This window comes from Dermacentor andersoni, chromosome 1 (genome assembly GCF_023375885.2).
Source record: "Dermacentor andersoni chromosome 1, qqDerAnde1_hic_scaffold, whole genome shotgun sequence".
Lineage (NCBI taxonomy): Eukaryota > Metazoa > Arthropoda > Arachnida > Ixodida > Ixodidae > Dermacentor > Dermacentor andersoni.
Window position 1 is genome coordinate 377366323 of NC_092814.1, and position 21109 is coordinate 377387431.

General features: G+C 47.0%; 1 protein-coding gene and 1 pseudogene across 2 annotated transcripts in view; both read left to right on the top strand.

Moving 5' to 3' along the window:
- The window catches only part of LOC126518495 (organic cation transporter protein-like), a 124364-nt gene that overhangs the window by 75973 nt on the left and 27282 nt on the right, over positions 1 to 21109 (top strand). For both annotated transcript variants that reach the window (XM_072285868.1, XM_072285869.1), the window contains 3 exons: positions 10533 to 10701; positions 15434 to 15581; positions 21000 to 21085. In XM_072285868.1, coding sequence (XP_072141969.1) covers positions 10533 to 10701; positions 15434 to 15581; positions 21000 to 21085 — 403 coding nt within the window. The remainder of the gene's footprint in view (positions 1 to 10532; positions 10702 to 15433; positions 15582 to 20999; positions 21086 to 21109) is intronic.
- Positions 14541 to 15268, top strand: LOC140215512 (uncharacterized; annotated as a pseudogene).

Genomic DNA, 21109 nt, shown 5'->3' on the forward strand with positions numbered 1-21109 from the left:
TTCAAGACCAGCACCTGGCGTTCCGTGGCAATACTACCGGGTGCCACTCACTTTCGGAGGAAAAGCCGGAGGAGATGTCGACGAGTGGCTTACTAACTACCGAAGGGTGAGCCGATCTAACGGTTGGAACTCGACCGCACAGTTGTCCAATGTTGTGTTTTCCCTTACCGACACAGCGCTCGTCTGGTATGAGAATCACGAAGACACGCTCACTTCATGGGAGCTTTTCGTAGAGGAGCTCAGAGCGTGTTTTGGAGACTCTAGCGCAAAAAAGAAACGCGCTGAACAGACGCTTTCTCAAAGAGCTCAGATAGCCGGCGAGACCTGTACGACTTATATCGAAGAAGTTCTGAAACTGTGTAAAATAGTCTGTAAATAGTCTGTAAATGTCTGAAGATGACAAAGTTGGACATTTGTTGAAAGGAATAGCCGAAGACGTCTACAATTTTTCTATCGGCAAGGAAAGCTTGGATTCCGTGTCTGACGTCATTCGCCACTGCAGGACCTTTGAGACGCTGAAGATGCGACGGATAATACCAAAGTTTGGTCGCCTGGCTAATGTCACAACGGTGGCAAGTGTAGACCCTAGTTCGTGTGTTGACCTTCCATCAACAATACGGCAGATTGTTCGCGAAGAGTTGCTCCATCGGGAAGAGATGTACCGTTGCACACCCGGTATCGCTGGTGCGTACTTACCACACGAGATGACAAACACGGCCGTTTCGACCGCATGTCAACCCACGGTTCATTCAGCGACCGTCGAGTATAGGTCTACCCCACAAACGAGAGGCACCATAAGCTATCAAGATCATGACTACGACCAACGCCCTCGCCGCACGCCCGCCTCCCAGCGGCCGATGCCTAGCCATGATGAATGGGACCCACCTGCTGGCTATGCAGTCGACAGCAACATGCGGGACTACATGGAAGAACACCGAAATTTGTGGCATCTGCCGGTGTGTTTCCAATGTGGTGTCGCGGGCCACATAGCGAGATTTTGCAATCGTCGCCCAACAACGTGGAATCGTCGATCAGGGTCTTCAACAAGGACCACACCTCCTACGAGGACAACTAAACAACCATACACCACCTCTTGGTCAGCTGGCGTCCCTCCTGGCAACGATTACTGGCAGAGAAGCTTCCGGAGCCGCTCGCCGGCATCTGACAGGAGTTTGACGCCACCGCCAACTTCTCGTGCACCGCGTTTACGTCAAGCTCCATCGCCAGTGCGCCGCTCCGCCTCGCCTTCACAACCGGAAAACTAGCTAGCGCGGCCGATGGGGGTCAGGTCGCTCGACACGTGCTATCGACAGAAATGCCCCCTGCAGTTGCTATGATTAAGAACAAAGTGCATGTACTTGTTGATGGTGTTTCTACAATGGCTTTAGTGGATACCGGAGCAACTGTATCCGTAATGAGTCTCGGTTTTAAAGGTTGGTTGGGGCGCAAAGTTGTATTTCCGTGGGACCAGGCTGCAACGTTTTGTGGAGTGAGCGGCGAGTCGTTGCGCCCTGTTTGTGTGTGCACTGCTAAAGTATCCTTGGCTGGTGGAGTTTTCGCGATTGAGTTTGTAGTTATTCCACGATCGACGCACGAAGTGATTTTGGGCATCGACTTTTTGCGGCAGTGTGGTGCGACCGTTGATTGTGGCACGGGGGAAGTTTGCGCCAACGGTCATGTTTCGTCCGGGCTCTTAGAGGAGACTTGCAGTCAAGGTAAACTTTGTGTGTCTGCAGATACTGTTGTGCCTGCGTCCACCTCTGCGTGCGTGCCGGTTGTATGTCGCGGTGAAGTTCCAGACAGTTTCGATGCCTCCGTAGAGCCAATGCATCTAAATTGTGTGAAGAAGAACGTTTTTGTCCCTCATTGTGTGGTATCCATCGGCAACGGGCGTGCCGGCTTGTGGACGGCCAACTTGTGAACTTGTGACGGCCGGCTTGTGAACCCGTCCTGCTTCCAAACGGATTGAAACTCGCCTACTTTACAGAATACACGTCTTCGTCCGTAGCCGTACTAACAGACCCGCCGTGTGAACCTGCGGACCTTCGCCACGTCTCAGACAAAAAGCTTCTGTCTATGATAAACAAGTCGCTCAGCACAAGGGAGCCATACCTTGTTGGATATGCTTTCTAAGCATCTGTCAGTGTTTGACTCTGCGCAGCCGGACAAAGCGTTCTCGATTCCCGAGTCACGAACACGCCATACTATCGATACGGGATCTGCGCGCCCGATCAGGCAAAAGCCTTATCGGGTGTCGCCTAACGAGCGCAAGATAATCGGGGAACAAGTGAGTGACATGATGAAAAATGGGATAATACAAGAGTCCTCGAGTCCTTGGGCAGCTCCGGTCATACTCGTCAGAAAGAAAGACGGTAACTGGAGATATTGCGTCGATTATCGAAGATTAAACGCCGTGACTAAGAAGGATGTCTACCCGCTGCCCCGGATTGGTGATGCAATTGATTGACTTCATTCGACCTCTTATTTTTCTTCAGTGGACCTGCGCTCAGGATGTTGGCAAATCCCGATACACCCGGCAGACAAGGAGAAAACTGCCTTCATAACCCCGGATGGATTATTCGAATTCAATGTGATGCAATTTGGTTTGTGCAACGCTCCAGCAACCTTTGAAAGGTTCATGGACACCATTCTGCGTGGGCTAAAATGGAACATCTGTATGTACTATCTTGACGACGTTGTTATATTCGGGCGCACATTCAATGAGCACAATATGCACCTGGATATCTGGATATTGTCCTCGACTGCATCAAAAACGCCGGCCTGGTTCTGAACTCCAAGAAATGTAACTTTGGTGACCGTCAAACCCTTGTGCTGGGTCATCTTGTTGACAAAGACGGTATCCGGCCTGATCCCCTCAAGACGGCAGCCGTTGAGGCATTCAGTGCACCGCAGTCAGTGAAGCAACTTCATAGTTTTCTGGGTCTTTGCTCTTACTTTCGCCGATTTATTCCTGGTTTTGCTGACGTCGCTTACCCTCTGAGAAATCTGCTACATAAAGACGCACGATTTGAGTGGACGCCCGAGTGCGAGTCTACATTTCATCATTTGAAGTTCCTGCTGACCTCCCGACCTATCCTTCGCCACTTCAATCCTACTGCGCCGACAGAAATCCATACAGATGCTAGTGGCGTCGGTCTGGGTGCCGTCTTAGTCCAACGTTATGACGACCGTCAGCACATGATTGCTTATGCAAGCCGCTCATTAAGCAAACCTGAACGAAATTACACGGTGACAGAGCAAGAATGCCTCACTGTAATCTTTGCAGTTCAGCGATTTCGCTCGTACTTGTACGGACGCCCATTCCTAGTCGTCACAGACCACCATTCCCTGTGCTGGCTCGTGAACCTTCGCGACCCTTGTGGTCGCCTTGCGCGCTGGGCTTTGAGGTTGCAGGAATATAACTTCACTGTTGCCTACAAGAGTCGCCGAAAACACGCTGACGCAGACTGCCTTTCTCGTATGCCGCTTACCACGACGGATTGCGACGCAGACGATTTTGATCATCTCGTCGCTTCTGTGACATCCGCTTTTCCAGATATCGATGCGTTCAATGCAGAACAACGGACAGACACCAAATTGGAGCCACTCTTCACTTCTGCCCATTCAAGTGCAACAAGCAGCTACTGTCTACGTGACAAATCAAATCAAATCAAATCTTTATTTCCAACGACAGTTGGGGGTCCCTTAGGCGAAAAGCGGTAGTAACACCACTTGAAAATACCTGAAGGCCCACGTACATGACAGCGGTATTACGATTCATACGTTCAAAAACAAATTTACAGTAATCAAGTAAAAAATGCAGTTCAAAAAAATTAAGAGGTTGTGCGAATACAACAACGGAACAGTAGAAGAAATAAAGTCAATATATAAGTACACTCCAGAACAGTTGTACATTATAGTTGAAATATTCAATGTTCACGTGAACACACATCATAAAATGACGAAAATAAACGTGTTACAAGGAGTAATGAAACATACTTGATCATGTTCGGGCAGTACAGAACACATTAGACAAGAGTTAGAAAAAATTCACGCATTTCTTTTTTTGTAAACGTAGAAAAGTTGGCGTCTTTCTCTTCATATTTATTAAGTAGGGACGGCAGTGTGAATCTAAGAGACTGCAAAAAATAGGTCGTGCGGGAACGAGGAACAAGCCACTTGTCGGTGCTGCGGGTGCGTGAATCAGTGTAATGCATGCCTATATTAGATAAATCTTTAATAAACACTTTGAATTGTTCGTTTGAAAAGAAATAAGCATACATTAAACGAAAATCGAACATGCGTTTCACACTGAATATTTTATAGCGGGTAAACAATGTAACTGTATAACTATTGCGCGGGACGTTTGCAATATACCGAAGTGCTCTATTCTGCAATAGGTGAATTGTATTTATGTTACTAAAGGTTGTGGTGCCCCAGACTAACAGGCAGTAATTTATATGGGAAGAAAACAGAGCATGATAAATCTGAAGTTTAGCATTTTCTGGAAGAAAGTGCCTACTTCGTGACAGAACACCAGCAGCACGCGATAACGATTTAGTCAGTGATTCAATATGACACGTCCATGTCATATGAGCAGAAAAAGTCACGCCCAGAAGTTTATGTTTCTCCACTATTTCGACGGGTATTCCCTCAAGCGTTAATGATTGGTTCACGATGACTTCTGTGCCTCGGGATCTGAAAAAGACAGCTTTTGTTTTTTTCGCATTTATTCGTAGGCCATTAGCTGTAGACCATTGCAGCACATCTGAAAGTACACTTTGAGTTCTCGCAACAATTTCAGTTGGATCTTGTCCAGAAACGAAAATAATAGTGTCATCCGCATAGAGCAGGAATGAGGCGTCATTGTTTATCTTAACAATATCATTTATGTAGATATTGAAGAGCATTGGTCCTAAAATGCTTCCTTGAGGTACGCCACAAGACATGGTTTTAGAAGATGAAAGACAGTTAGCAATTGAGACGCATTGTTTTCTCTCAGACAGATACGAACTAAATAGTGAATTAGCTACACCACGTACCCCATAAGCACTTAATTTCCCGAGTAAAATGTAATGGTTTAGGGTATCGAAGGCTTTGCTATAGTCAATGAAAACGACCAGCGTAAGCTTTCTTTCTTCGATGTTATTAATTATCAGTTCTTTTTGAGCTAACAGTGCAGTCAGTGTAGATTTACCACGTTGAAAACCGTGCTGATACTCCGAAAGTATATTGTGTTTGTTGAAGAAGCTATTTACGCAGCAGAATATTATCTTCTCTAATCCCTTGGAGAATACAGGAATTATAGAAATTGGTCGGTAATTATTAGCATCATTACTATCTCCACCTTTAAATATAGCAGAAACTTTTGAGATTTTCATGAGATTTGGGAAAGAGCCAGACTGAAAGACTAGATTAAACACGTAGGTTAGACAAGGAGCAAGGAGGTCAATTACGTGCTTAATTGCCTCTACCTGAAATCCATCGACATCGACAGCTTTACTGTTTTTTAGAGAAAGAAATGTGCATACTATTTCTGCTTCATATGTAGGTGCGAGAAAAATTGTATCAGTATTATGGTAATTAATGTTAGTATGAGCAATGCTTCCCAGTGGTTGCACCGCATTAGCAAAGTGCTCACTGAAGTGCTCGGCCAGATGCACACCGGAAAGTTTGTTTCCGCTAATGGTTATTTCCGTTAATGTATTCTGACCCACTTTGCGGTTCAATGGCTGATTGATGGCTTTCCAAACTTGGTTTGGGCGCCGTCGACAGATGTCAGAAAACATGTGGTTGTAGTAGGAGGCCTTTGCCTTTTTCAACGCGGCAGTTAGTTTGTTTCTGTAAGTTTTAAAGGCCTCAAATTCCTTAATATCGCGTGTTGCGCAAAAACTTCTGAAAAAGGCGACCTTTTTTCTTGATCATGTTGATATGCTCGCGCCCTACCCAAGGTTTTCTTCTTTTTCTGTTAGCTTTGGTGCTTACGTAAGGAAAAGATGTGTTGTAATGACTAGTGAATATAGATAAAAATTCACGATAGCTCTCATTTGGGTCTAGCTTATCGTAAACAGAAGACCAATTTTCCCTCAGCATACGCATGCGGAATGAGGTCATATTTTTGCTAGACATACATCTATGTTTAACGATATCCTGGTAAGTTATTTCATTTTCAGTAGCTTTAGGAAAAGCAATAAAGACAGGACAGTGGTCACTTACGCCGGCGCATACCGTGCCAGCTGCGCTTACATCAGTGTCTACGTTGACAATAAACAAGTCTAGTATGGACTGGCAAGTTGTCGTTACGCGTGCTGACGTAGTAATGACGTTATTGTAGCCACAAGTGTAAAGTTTGTTAAGAAATTCCCGGGAGGTCAAATTATCCTTGAGAAGGTTTATGTTAAAGTCGCCGCCTATTAGAGTGTTATACTGGTGAATTGTTGAGTATTCTAACATCTCCTCAATAAATTCCAGGAATACACTCATATCACCAGACGGTGGGCGGTAAAACGCCACGTACATGTTGATATTGTTCTTTATGCAAAGCACTTCATAGTCAGCAGTAACGCACGTAAATTCCGGGATTATGTCGCAGAGCATGTGTTTTTTTACGTGCATTGCCACTCCGCCACCACGGCGACCACTTCGATTGATAAAATAATGATTGTATTCAATCATATTTAACATGTCGCTTCCTTCGTGATACCACGTTTCAGTCAACATTATCACATCGAACATGAAGTTGAATTCATTAAAGAATGTGCTTAACTCATCGAGCTTAGTGGCGGCGGAACGTACATTGAGGTGAATGGCAGTGAAAATGCCCTGCGACTGCACCGGAACTTTAAGTTCACATGGCAGACAAAACTCTTGATTCAGCATCGCGTGTACAAGAAAACGTAACACAGATTATAAGCATAAGTACCCTAGGCAATTTTGACGAGGTCAGAATCTGTTTCAATGCGCACCACCTGACTGGACTGTGTCTTGCGCGCGAAAATCTTCCCATTCTTAGTCCACACAAACTGCCACTGATTCTCCCGTTTTTTTGCAATTGCCTGTGCAAGCAGCCGCTTCAGTGTCGGACAGAAATGCTCATTCACGAAGATTTGGGCTTCGCTGGAGATTCCTACGTCACGATTCCGAATGCGGCTCTTGCGGGCTTTCTCGACGACGTGGTCCCGTTTCTGCTTGCTTTTGAACTGAACAATAACGTTAGTTTTGCCGTGCTCACGAGTCGGTACTCGGTGGCACACTTCTATATCATCAGCAGAAATGGGTTCGCCAATGACACCACCAATCAGGCCTACAAGATCAATGATGTTTTCATTTTTCTTCTCAACGAGCCCTTTTATTTCCACATTCGACCTGCGAGAGTACTGCTCACCCTGAACAACTCGCTTCTGCAGCTCTACAATGATTGACTCATTTTCACTGCATTTAGCCTTCAGCCTGTCATTTTCCTTCCTTAAGCTTTCTCTCTCGGTGCGCCCTTCCATTAACTGTTGCTTCATTGTTTCAAATTGCTTTTCCATGAATTCAAGTCCCTCTTTCATTTGTTTCATCTCGGAACGTAGTTCGCGCAGGTCAGAGCGTGCATCCCGTTCCTTCTGTGACATCACCAAGTGTAGAAAGTGCAAAATGTGCAAAAAGAAATTCAATAAGCAGAATGACACAGCAAGTTGGCAGCGGTTACAAATAATAAAAAAAAATAAAACGCGTCTGTAACAGACAGAGAAACAGCACCAACCTGTAGTAGAACAACCACTCTGATTAGTCCTGCGCCTACTGGCTGTCACCGCTGCCAAATGCTACGATGAATGTCGAGCGCTGCCTTTTCTATTCTTGCTGATGCACTGTGGGTAGCTTCCGGGTGATGCCGACGCGTTGCCTTTCGTAAACCCTCGGTGAAGGGCACCTTGCACCCAGCGGTTCGTCGCGGCAAGTCTCCGGGGTTAATGGCGCAGTGGGTAGCTGGGGTAGAGCGCAGTGGGTAGACGGGCTCCTGTACAAAACGAACTACTCAAGCACGGGTGCACGCTTCCTTCAAGTGGTGCCGGAGCGTCTCCGGCCAGCAATCCTTCAGGCTATGCACGATGACCCTACCTCCGGTCACTTAGGCACTGTGCGCACCTTTTATCGCATTCAAGAACGCTTTTACTTGCCCCGGATGCGACATTCGGTTGAGTTGTATGTCGCCAGCTGCATACAGTGCCAACGTCGGAAACGCCCAACCACTGCCCCATCTGGTCTCCTTCAACCTGTGCCGCCTCCCAGCTCACCCTTTCGGCAAGTTGGAATTGATCTGTTAGGCCCTTTTCCAAAGTCATCTAAGGGGAACCGCTGGATAATTTTCTGCGCCGACTATTTCACGCGCTATTGCGAGACGGCGGCTATACCATCAGCCACTGCCACCGAAGTATCACTCTTCTTACTTAACGCTATTGTTCTGCGACATGGACCGCCTGGTGTTATCATAAGCGACCGGAGACGTCAATTCACGGCGGATATCGTGGAAGAGCTTGTGCGTTTATGTAACTCGCACCTTAGGCACTCGACGCCGTATCATCCGCAAACGAACGGCCTCACTGAGCGCACTAATCGAACAATCACAAATATGCTTTCCATGTATGTTGCGTCCGATCACAAGAATTGGGATGAAGTTTTACCATTTATTACTTACGCCTATAACACCGCCAAGCACGAGACAACCGGCTACAGCCCCTTCTTCCTTCTATATTCTCGGCCGCCCCGGTATACGCTCGACACTGTCCTCCCTTTTTACCACCACGACAATCCTACGGTCGCCGATACGCTATGCCTCGCTGAAGAGGCTCGGAGACTTGCGCGTCTGCGGACTTTAGCATCACAAGAAAACTCCAAAGCCCGCTACGACGCACGACATCGGCCTGTTACATATCACCCTGGTGATCTCGTTTGGCTTTGGACTCCCACAAGGAAGCGCGGTTTGTGCCAAAAGCTTCTGGCAAACTACGATGGACCGTATACTGTCATCGACAAAGTCAGTGAAGTGAACTATACTCTCGCGCGCCTCACGAACACTGGTAGACGTTCTGCTAGGACACAAATCGCGCATGTCGCACGGTTGAAATCATGCACGCCACGACAAGCTAGTTGACTCGCCCAGTGGGCTTTGTCTGCGAGGAGAGGTATATGTTACGTCCAAGCGCGTAAAAGGGACGCGGGGATCATGAAGGCAGAAGAAGAGAAGAACGAAGACTGTGCAGCGGCCATTCCTGTTGTTCGTAGCCTGCCGTTCCTGCTCTCGCACGCCTAAATAAACCCCTTTTCCCCGTGCTTGTAACAATATCTATAAACAGCGAATGAGCGTTAGTATCAAAAAAACATCGACAGATGAAATACATTATTATAATTTTCATTTCAAATCAAGCAAACTCGAAGAAGCATGTCATAAAAGAAAGCCGGGAAAACCATGGATGAAACACAAGATGTGACATGTGAGACAGAAGTCAAAGATACACCGCCAGGATCGTAGTGCAGTTATCGTAGGACATGATACTTACTGTAATTTTTAAAGATTTCAAGAGAAGTGAAGTGCAGGATTTTATAGTTGACGGTAACTCATTCTAAAGAGAAATTGAAGCGAACACAGATGTTTCTTTTTTTTGCCGTAATTGGTATAAACAATGGGTAACAAGAAAGTGTTGTTAGCCGCAAATATGGTTACATTTTTATTCTGCAAGAGGTCAACTGCAATGAACGGAAAGGTAAGGTTATTATGAAGCATCTTGTGGAATAAAACGAGTATGTTAATCTGGAACAAATTATTAACAGGCTAGATATTGTACACGCGAAGTAAAACTGAGGCATTGGATTGCATGGAACTAGAAGTGATAATGCGTATTGACTAATTTTGGATATGGTGAATCGATAAGTGAAGTGACAAGCGTACGTGTGTTGCCCCATTAAACAATACCGTAATTAACGTCACTATGAATGAAAGCAAAATGCAACCGTGTGAACAGTTCGGTTTTGTGAGCATTTATGCTATGGAATTCTTCTGTTGCGCGAACATTTATATATTTTGCAGTGCTGACACTTAGTACGTGAATGCTTGCTCATGTGTTTATTAGTCCAGTTTTACGATTGTTGACAACTTTTCGACGATAACTATCACCTAGGAGAAGAGGAGTAGCCGGCGCCACATATAGGCACCAACCTCTCCCTAAATACATATGATAAAAAAGCGGTCTTTCCTACCTCCCCCCCCCCCCCCCCTGAGGTCATACGATTGAGATAGGGCAGTAATATTTGATAGCGAGATAGGGCGACTCGATGAGTATTCGAAAATTAAAAAAAAACACACGAGGGAGTTGCGCGACCTTAAGCTCCTGCACATTACAGACTGCGACAAGTTGAGTCGTGCCACAGCTGTAGTGATGGCTAGACAAGTCATTAAAGTCACACAAAATTTTGTCCGCAACACGCGTCTGCGCATTTTCGAGATAGTTGCTCGCAGTAAAGTGTAAGCAAGGGTAACAATCGCCACGCAGCGATGGAAGTGCTGTCGGCCCGCCACCGGGCCCTGGGTTCGCTCATCTCCACCGGCGGTTGGACGACCGGGCTGCTGACCATGACGGGACTCGCGTGGCTCTTTCGGGACTGGATGCTCTTCCAGGGCGTCATCACGATCGCTGCGCTCGGCGGTGCCGTCAACTGGTTGTAAGTACACACACGGCGAACATGCCCATAGTGGTGGTTATGAGTGCTCGATTACAAAGACCTTCGAATCTAATCGGATACACCAAAGCAGGGACAATACGTATCACGCTTCTATTCCTATTCTCCTTTTCGTGCTTCGTCGGTGGACCCACTGGCGCTCTTCCCCGCAGATCATCGGGAGGCGCCGGTCGTGAGCGTTGAATGAAAAGACAGCAATAGAATCGAACCAGAAAAATGGCTGCATTGTACCGACCCGATATTCGGGTGGGGGTAAAAAGAAAAAAAAAACATTCGCAGCTTGCACTAGTGGTGCAAGGCTGGAGTCAACAGCAGATCTTGTGATCACCTAGCTTTTACGCGACTTTCTTAAGTTCTTTGTAGGTTTTGCGAGGTTGTGCTAGGTTTTGCTAAGTTATTGTCTCGGCGGGCTTGACGCTGGAAGTTTTCGAGCAGTCGCAGGCCGGGATCGATTTCTCGGCGACGTCGAGCGTTCAGGCGCCGACTCTCGCGTTCCCTGGGCTGAAACTCGGGAACCTCGACTCGGAGTCGCCTCTTCTCAGTCGCAGCTTCGGCGCGGTGTTCCGGATCAGCTCGGCGGCGAGGCATCGCTTCTCGCTTGGCAGTACGGCGCTCTCCTTGGTAAGCTGCTTCTCCTTCGGGCGTCCAGACGTTCTTCGCTCTTCCCATGGCAGCAGCACGCACGCACGGAGTAGAGGAGGCGAGAGGTGTTTCGCCGCGCCGGCTCTTCCGAGCTTTTGCTCGCCTGTGACGTCACGACTCCGCCCTGGGCGCGTGGGGTGTGAGAAGGTTGTGTGTCTTGCTGCTCTCGCAGGTGGTTGTTAGGAAACGAAAGGCGGCGCACAGCTGGGCTGAGTTTTCTGGTTAGGTTCCACGGCGGAACTAAAACCTTAAACAGCTACGCTGTTAAAACTGGCTTTCGATATTTAATTGAATATAGAACTCTTTATTTTCAGTCTTACGAAATAAGAACAGAAAGAGCAGGAAGGATGAAAACAGCGCTTCTTAAACCATGTAATGTCCATTGCATGTAGAGCTAAACAACACACACTCATCTGAGCAGAACCGGCAGTTATGTGACTACGACACTGACACTAATGGAACGCAGTGACTGCGTAAGACACGATGCACCGGTAAATTGGAGTTCGTTATGAGGCGACATTGAACGTGCCTTTATTTGTACACGCGGTCGATTATGATTCAACATGATCCCCGTTACGAACCGCGTGATCGAACACGCTGTAGAAAAAAAATGTTTCGTTTTGAAAGAGGTTTCTGTGGGGGTAACCACTGACCGCGGATACAGTAACTATCATAATCACACAGAAGCCAAGTTCGGACACGCGAGAATTTCCGCTTGGACAGAGCAACTTGCGAATGGCCGAGCGCTCACGTTCTTGAGAAGAAAACCGCACGTCGGCAACGCTTTGTAGCTTTTAAAAAGCACTTATCGGAGCATTGTAACATCCATACCTGCAGCGAGAAACGTCACGAGGTCGCTCTAATTGCAAGAAAAGTACGTGGTCAGCGTTCCTATGCATGCTGCAGGGCTGTATGATTATATTTTTTTCTTCCTTTTTTATGGCAACGGGTAACAGACTACATAACAATACTTTAGTCATAGAGCGGAGTTGAGATCGACCTGCAAAGCAACAGAATTAAACGCAAAAGTAAAAATCACACCGAGTACAACACAATGATCCGTCTCTGGGCTGAGTGTGTCCTTCCTGAACACTGCGCGAGGCACGACTCCAGAGAACACGTATGCATTGCTGAACCCATGAATGGACCTGGGCTCGAATCTCGTCCTGCATTTCCTGGACTCCTCCGAGAGGAGCTAGCGTCATCTCAAAAATAAAAAAACACCTTGCGCTTCCGTAACGTTCTGCGGTAAATCCTGTGACGTCGAGTAGCTTCGCCAACACGCGTAACTTTACTCGTATCAGTGTACTTTAGTAGATTTCGAGAGTGCCCGGCTACGAAATTTTCGCGCCGGATTCGCATTGAAGCACGCAGTGACCATTTCGGACGAGGAGCGAATGGCGTTTCGATTCATCTTTTGTCTAGGTCGAGTGCCACGAGGAGCAACTTTACAGAACGCGGCGATGGGAGTCCACCTGCGTTCAATGCTGCTGTAGCTATCCCTATCGCTGCTTCGCAATTTTGGCGAAACTGCAATTTTTTATCAGACACAGCCGATGTTTTAATGTTTCTCTTGACAGCTCGTATAGATGGCAAAGGTTTAGAAAAAAACGCAAGCGGGACCCTGGAGTAGCACCTACATATTCTAACGTTTCTTCCTTTTGTGCGTCTACACTGGCTGGCCACGTTTATTTAAATTCATTGTTTTCTACATTCTGCGCCGTACTAGAAGCAGTTGGAATCTTCAGGTGGGTCAGAACTTGGACAAATTGCTGAGGACTGTGCCGCCTTCCATTTTTATCAAACCAGCCCACACCAATCCATCGTGGCAGGGATATGCTTGCAGTATTCGAGTCAGGGGCCAAAGACATCAATACTTTCCGTCGTCTTGCGGTGAAAATGACGTCATGCACTATTATACTTTGATATGATATCTCAGGGTACTGCTTCAGAGATCTTAATTTCAGGAGATACTTTTTTCATGATTCTCATCGTTGCCAGAGGTGATCAATAAGCTCTTGACGGTACTGAAGTTATCGGATACGATCTCTGCGAGTAGCCTGCGTTCAGCTAGAGATGCTGCAGGAAGTGGGGTCAGTATTTCTATGGCTCGAATTCCTAACCAGAAAGCGGGCTGTGCATACCTAGAGCGGTTCTCGTGCTTGTAATTAGGCACAAGTCAAAAAGCGGCAGTTCGACGTAGGCTTCGTTTGTAGGAGAGTAATCCTCAGCTCTTCAGTTGTGTCTTATTCTCTTAGTTGAGTTCTGGCGTATCGGGAAATCTTGGGGGTCCTTCGCTGAGCGGCTTACATGGCATCACTCCTTCAAGGTCACTTCCAGTTCTTTCCGTCTTTCAGCATCTTGCGAGATACCATAAATATACCATCAAATACCATAACCTTTGCAATAACAGGTCGAATATCTTGAATTATGTTCTTAGTAAGGTGTGACCCGTGTCCGTCTTGACCGAAGATAGAATCTGCGTTACTGAATGTGTAGGACATTTTAAGTATTCTTCCTTGGAGTTCCCTCGCATATCCAAGACTGCTGTTGAACTGCTCGTCAATCCTCCCAGAGGTTTTTCTTTGTCCTCTGTGCAAGCATTAAGGCTATTCTAAACCGTCGAAAACAGAGTAATAGTTGAAGCAGATAATCCATTAAGCTTGTCCCGTTTTTCGAACGCTCCTCCAGCAATAGATATCCTTTTATATGCGATGATGGGTCGAACACAACTCGTAGTTTTGTCGCCAGAGAGACTTCTCGTATAATTTCGCGATGTGGCATGTAATGTAGTCCGCCAAAGTCAGACGTCACTTCGGGGAATTCTTTAGTAAGCTCCAACTGCAAGTCCTGTCTTGTAGTGCCATATTTTTCTGCCAGAGCATCTGCTGTAATCGCATGAAACGCGACTGTGACAATTACCTGAGTTGAGTTGAGTGGTTGTAGGCTACTGGTGGGATTAGCCTTGCAGTTGCTGCCGGCCATTACTTGCCCCTTTGCTGTTCAGTGCGCAGACTATGCGCGCACATCTTTTTGTTAGCGCTGTTGCCTTTCAAGCGCGGTGCCCAAGCTATATCGAGTCCTGTTTTATACTGCTGTCAGATGGAATAAACAGCTTTTAGACATCTGTGTTTTCCTTACCAACGTTGACGACGAGGATGGGACAAAGCGACACAGAATCTATGGCCACCACGTTAGGCAAGCTGCCGGAGTTCGGCCCGGACACAGACAACATCGACGTCTACCTAGGAAGGTTCGATCTGTTTGCGAAAGCAAATGAAATAGACGGCGGGCAGAAGCTCCAAATCTTTCTGGCCGTCCTCGGAGAGAATGCATGTGTGACAGTGCGTGGCTTATCACTGCCGAAAACGCCCACCGAGGTCAAGTACGAAGATGCCAAGGAAGTGCTTCAACAGCATTGCGCTCTAAAGCGGTCTGTGGTCACCGAGCGATACCACATCTAAAGACGGAACCAGGAGTCAAGTGAAGCCATCGTGCAGTTTCTCGTGGAATTGAACTGGCTCGCCGCGACATGCCCTTCTGGAACTTTCCTGCAAAACGCTCTACAGGACCGTCTAAATGCTAGACTACAGAGCGACACCATCGGATACCGTTTTTCTCGCGTTGCCCGACGACGAGGTCACATGGGACCGAGTGTGCAAGGTATCCACCGCCATGGAAGCTGCACAGAAGGATACCCTGGACACTCTGGTCGACAACGGTGTTGCCAGCAACGATGATATGCACTGGCATCTTCGGGATGGGCCCACGTATTGGGTCTGCTTAACGCCTGCGTCAGGTGAACGCCGCAGATCGGAACGGTATTGCATAATCTTATCCGCCCACGTATCGGGAGAGCTTAACGCCTGCTTCACCTCCGCCGCGAGTCGGCCGGGTGTTGCACTAGCTTCGTTAACGGCCCGCGTATGAAAAATTGCTGGTCTACGCGCCGACGGGATCCGCCAGATCCTAACCATAGACAGCTTCGCTGTAAAAGAAAATCGCTATCTGCCATTGAGCTTAAATTTACGCGGCTCCACTCTACCTGGCTGCCTTCTCCAATCTCTTTCAGTTTTATACCCGAATCTCCGCGCTGGCTCCTTGCTATGGGAAGATACGACGAAGCAAGGGAAGAACTCGAGAAGGCCGTGCGCAAGAACAAGGTGACCGGAGTCTCAGTGGAAGCCATCATCAAGGAGTTCAAGGACAAAATCTCCAAGGTAAGCGTGGTCTTTAGAAAGATAACATTTACTGTGCTCTCGAAAGAGCATTAGAAACTCTGGCGTGGGCAACTCAACGACATCCACGCCTTAAACGGGCGCTTTTGTTGTTGTATGCTGTCGCTTTCACTGATTCGGTCTGTAGGCGACGGTTTTCCGTGGTCATGGCTTTCGTTGTAGCTACTTGGAAGCTAGGGCATAATGGATCGGGCTTATACCATAATGACTAGGACATAATAAACTGAGATTCCGCGGCTACCTTAATTCTCCACAAGAAAAGTAGGAAGATGCCTATAAAGAAAGGGGTCAGACAAGGAAACACAATCTCTCCAATGCTATTCACTGCGTGCTTGCAAGAAATATTCAAGCTATTAAACTGGGAAGGCTTAGGAGTAAGGATCGACGGCGAATACCTCAGCAACCTTCGGTTTGCCTATGGCGTTGTTCTATTCAGCAATACTGCAGACGAGTTACAACAAATGAGTGAGGACCTTAACAGAGTGAGTGTAAGAGTAAGATTTAAGATTAATATGCAGAAGACAAAGATAATGATGAATAACCGGGCAAGGGAACAAGAGTTCAGCATCGGCAGTCAGCCTCTAGAGTCTGTGAAGGAGTACGTTTACCTAGGTCGGTTAATCACAGGGAACACTGATCATGACAAGGAAATTCATAGAATAAAAATGGGTTGGATCGCATACGGCAGACATTGTCAGCTCCTGACTGGAAGCTTACCATTATCATTGAAAAGGAAGGTGTAGAATCAGCGCATTTTACCGGTGCTGACATATGGGGCAGAGACTTGGAGACTGACAAAGAAGCTGGAGAACATGTTAAGGACCGCACAAAGAGGGAAGGAACGAAGAATGTTAGGCATAACCTTGAGAGACATAAAGAGAAGCGATTTGGATCAGAGAGCAAACGGGTATAGCCGATATTCTAATTGATATTAAGAGCGAAAAATGGCGCTGGGCAGGTCATGTAATGCGCAGGTTAGATAGCCGTTGGACCATTAGGTTTACAGAATGGATACCAAGAGAATGGAAGCGCAGTAGAAGACGGCAGAAGACTAAGTGGTGCGATGAAATTAGGAAATTTGCGGGTGCTAGTTCTAATCGGTTGGCGCAGGACCGGAGTAATTGGAGATCGCAGGGAGAGGCCTTCGTCCTGCGGTGGACATAAAACAGGATTATTATTATTATTATTATTATTATAATATTATTATTATTTTTTTATTATTATTAATAATAATACAAACTTGAAGCGTAAATAACCACATGGGAAATAAAGTCATTGTTCAATAACAGTGTTCATTGTAGTTTAGGGTTCATATTTTGCGTTAAACTTCATGTTCTTACGGAGCGACAGGACGAAGCTGATTGTGCGGATGAAGAGGATGACGTCTTGCCTTCCCGCGCCCTCTATGTTAGAGGTCGCGTGATCAGACGAACGTTTCCTCCTCTAGCCTGGCCGTGGCTGTGCATGGCTGTCCGCGCGTTTGAGCGTATTTGCGGCTGGCGCGCCGTATGTTCGAGGTGAGCCTGAGTAAGCTGCGGCGGGTGGTTTGGTTACGGGCGAGTCGAGATGGCTGATGGCTTCAAGCGTGCTGTCTTCCCGCACGCATATTGTTAGAGGTCGCGACGTTTCGTATAGATGCGGTGAAGCAAGTGTCAGCACGAGACATTCGCTCCACATTGACGGAGCTCCTCATTTCCCCGGCGTTGTGACAGCAGGTGCTCATGGCCATCAAGTTAGATCTGTTCATGTTTGTGCACATGTGACACCATGCTTGTTTAGTTTGTAACTGAATGTTTACAGCAAATTATACGGCCGATACTTCGCTATCGCTATGAGTGACTCGTCGTTCTTGCGAAAGCGTCACTTTATTTTCCCGCTGTTACTTCGAAACTAGGCACGGACCATAAAGCTGTTTACACGTCAGAACAATTTGTACAAGAACGGGGCCGGCTGATGTTGATGAGTGAAGCACACGATAGCGAAGGCACCACCTAACGACAAGGAGTTCGTAAGAACAAAAAACCTTCAGAAACCGGGATGAAATTCAGAAAGCTTTTAGCCCGTAAGATATTTGATATTTTCATTACTTCCCGGTGGCCTTCATTAATAACATATTCGTTTCGTTATCAGGATGGGCAGGCGCGCCTGTTGCTATACGAGTGCGCGAACTGCCTTGCGAGTAGATCTAGGCTCCGGTCCCCGGAATGAACATTTTGACACTGTTGTAGTCCAACAATATAGGCATAGGGCGCGCGGCAAATAATACAAGCACTGCAAGAACAATCTAAAGGCAAAAACTGTCCGGGTCAGCCGTTAATCCTTCAATCACGAGAGCGCCACTTCAAATAAATCGGAAGCCGTGCTGTCGTTGCACTGGCTACTAACGGCTGGCCTAATGTCACAGGACTCCCGCGTGCGAAGTGCTGATCCTGTCCACGGGAATGTCGAGTCGCAATATCTATAAGGGGGCGCTGCTATATCAACTCGCACCCGCGCCGTTGGGGCCGTTATTCGCAAAATTTTCTTTCCCCAATTACTGCTTGCCGTGGACTGCCTTCGATAGGGCGTTCTTTATCACGGTCGACTTGCGATTGTTCTCTCGCGTGGAACCGCTCCATGCCAAAGAAACCGCTTCGCGGACACGTGGCCCACTTGGGGCCGAATTCACATAAAGTGGGAGTAAAGGATCATTATGGACCAGCTCCACTCCTAAATAATTGAATTTCAATTTATTTACAGCAAGCACCAGCAAGGGCGATGCTATGGGTGACCAGGAAAAAAAAAAGCTGTGTAGGACAGCTTGAGGACAAGTGTGCTCGCGATTTCCCTGCACGTGTTCTATTGGGTACATATTGCGTTGCGTATACGGGATCCCGCAGTGCGTAAGTTCTCGTCGTTTCAACGCGCTCATTCCGGCACAGGGCAGCACTTGCGGCTTTTTTTCGATACTCGGCCAGCATCGTGTCGCGGCATTGATACGAGTAGGAGAGGGGGGGGTGGCTTGATTGGTCTCCCCTTCCCTCGCTAAACTGCCAGGTCGTCACGGTTATTATTGAGCTCGCTCGTGCTGCAGTTCCACATTGTGCCCCAGAATGGAACCAGCCGTTCAATGCCCGACGTGAAGCTTTACAACGCCGGTGGCTAGCCGGCGATAGGATTTGGCTTCTGGAAATGGTTCTCAGAAGGAATACGACACACGACCAAGTGATTTCTTCAGTGGCCGGTAAAATCGAAGTGCACGAAATCCTCACGATAGAAAACATCCGTTCGTTCACTCACGCAGGCGTCGCCCCCGATCTTTCATCAGCGCAGCAGTTGTCTCGTCATGAAGGCTGTCATTATTGGTGAGCGTCGGAGCGTCGGCCAATAAGAAAATCTCTTACGCAAGAGAACTTTATTGAATATTAGTCTTGATCTACGAAAGAAACGCCAATGTATGAAAGCCTCTAACCCTACAGCTAGAATAGAACTGGCACAACTTTCTAAGTTAATCAACAAGCGTAAGACAGCGGACATAAGGAACTATAATATGGATAGAATTGAACAGGCTCTCAGGAACGGAGGAAGCCTAAAAGCAGTAAAGAAGAAACTAGGAATAGGCAAGAATCAGATGTGTGCGTTAAGAGACAAAGCCGGCAATATCGTTACTAATATGGATGAGATAGTTCAAGTGGCTGAAGAGTTTTATAGAGATTTATACAGTACCAGTAACACCCACGACGATAAGGTGAGAGAGAATAGTCTAGAGGAACTTGAAATCCCACAAGTAACACCGGAAGAGGTAAAGAACGCCTTGGCAGCTATGCAAAGGGGGAAGGCAGCTGGGGAGGATCAGGTAACAGCAGATTTGTTGAAGGATGGTGGGAAGACTGTCCTAGAAAGGTTGGCCGTCCTATATACTCAATGCCTCATGACCTCGAACGTACCGGAATCTTGGAAGAACGCTAACATAATCCTAATCCATAAGAAAGGGGACGCCAAAGACTTGAAAAATTATAGACCGATCAGCTTACTGTCCGTTGCCTACAAAGTATTTACTAAGGTAATCGCAAATAGAATCAGGAATACCTTAGACTTCTGTCAACCAAAGGACCAGGCAGGATTCCGTAAAGGCTACTCAACGATAGACCATATTCACACTATCAATCAGGTGATAGAGAAATGTGCGGAATATAACCAACCCTTATATATAGCCTTCATTGATTACGAAAAAGCATTTGATTCAGTCGAAACCTCAGCAGTCATGGAGGCACTACGGAATCAGGGTGTAGATGAGCCATATGTAAAGATACTGGAAGCTATCTATAGCGGTTCCACAGCCACCGTAATCCTCCACAAAGAAAGCAACAAAATCCCAATAAAGAAAGGCGTCAGACAGGGAGATACGATATCTCCAATGCTATTCACAGCGTGTTTACAGGAGGTATTCAGAGACCTGGAGTGGGAAGAATTGGGGATAAAAGTTGATGGAGAATACCTTAGCAACTTGCGATTCGCTGATGATATTGCCTTGCTTAGTAACTCAGGAGACCAATTGCAATGCATGCTCACTGACCTGGAGAGGCAAAGCAGAAGGGTGGGTCTGAAAATTAATCTACAGAAAACTAAAGTAATGTTTAACAGTCTCGGAAGAGAACAGCAGTTTACGATAGGTAGCGAGGCACTGGAAGTGGTAAGGGAATACATCTACTTAGGGCAGGTAGTGACCACGGATCTGGATCATGAGACTGAAATAACCAGAAGAATAAGAATGGGCTGGGGTGCGTTTGGCAGGCATTCTCAAATCATGCACAGCAGGTTGCCACTATCCCTCAAGAGGAAAGTGTATAACAGCTGTGTCTTACCAGTACTCACCTACGGGGCAGAAACCTGGATGCTTACGAAAAGGGTTCTGCTGAAATTGAGGACGACGCAACGAGCCATGGAAAGAAGAATGATAGGTGGAACGTTAAGGGATAAGAAAAGAGCAGATTGGGTGAGGGAACAAACGCGGGTAAATGACATCTTAGTTGAAATCAAGAAAAAGAAATGGGCATGGGCCGGACATGTAATGAGGAGGGAAGATAACCGATGGTCATTAAGGGTTACGGACTGGATTCCAAGGGAAGGAAAGCGTAGTAGGGGGCGGCAGAAAGTTAGGTGGGCGGATGACATTAAGACGTTTGCAGGGACAACATGGCCACAATTAGTACATGACCGGGGTAGTTGGAGAAGTATGGGAGAGGCCTTTGCCCTGCAGTGGGCGTAACTAGGCTGATGATGATGACGAACGAGTTTATGAAAATATTCGCGTTGAGAGTGATAATGCTCTGGTTCTCGGCCGTGCGCACAATACGTCGATTAAGTATTGCGTTAAATTTCTTTGCCATTTTTTTTCTCCATTTCTTTTTTATTCCACAGGACAAGCTGTCCTCAAAGCCCACGTTCGCGGATCTTTTCCGGTCAAGAAGCATACGAATTACGTCGTGTCTCCTGTCTTCCAAGTCGTAAGTTTCTCGTCGATCATGGTG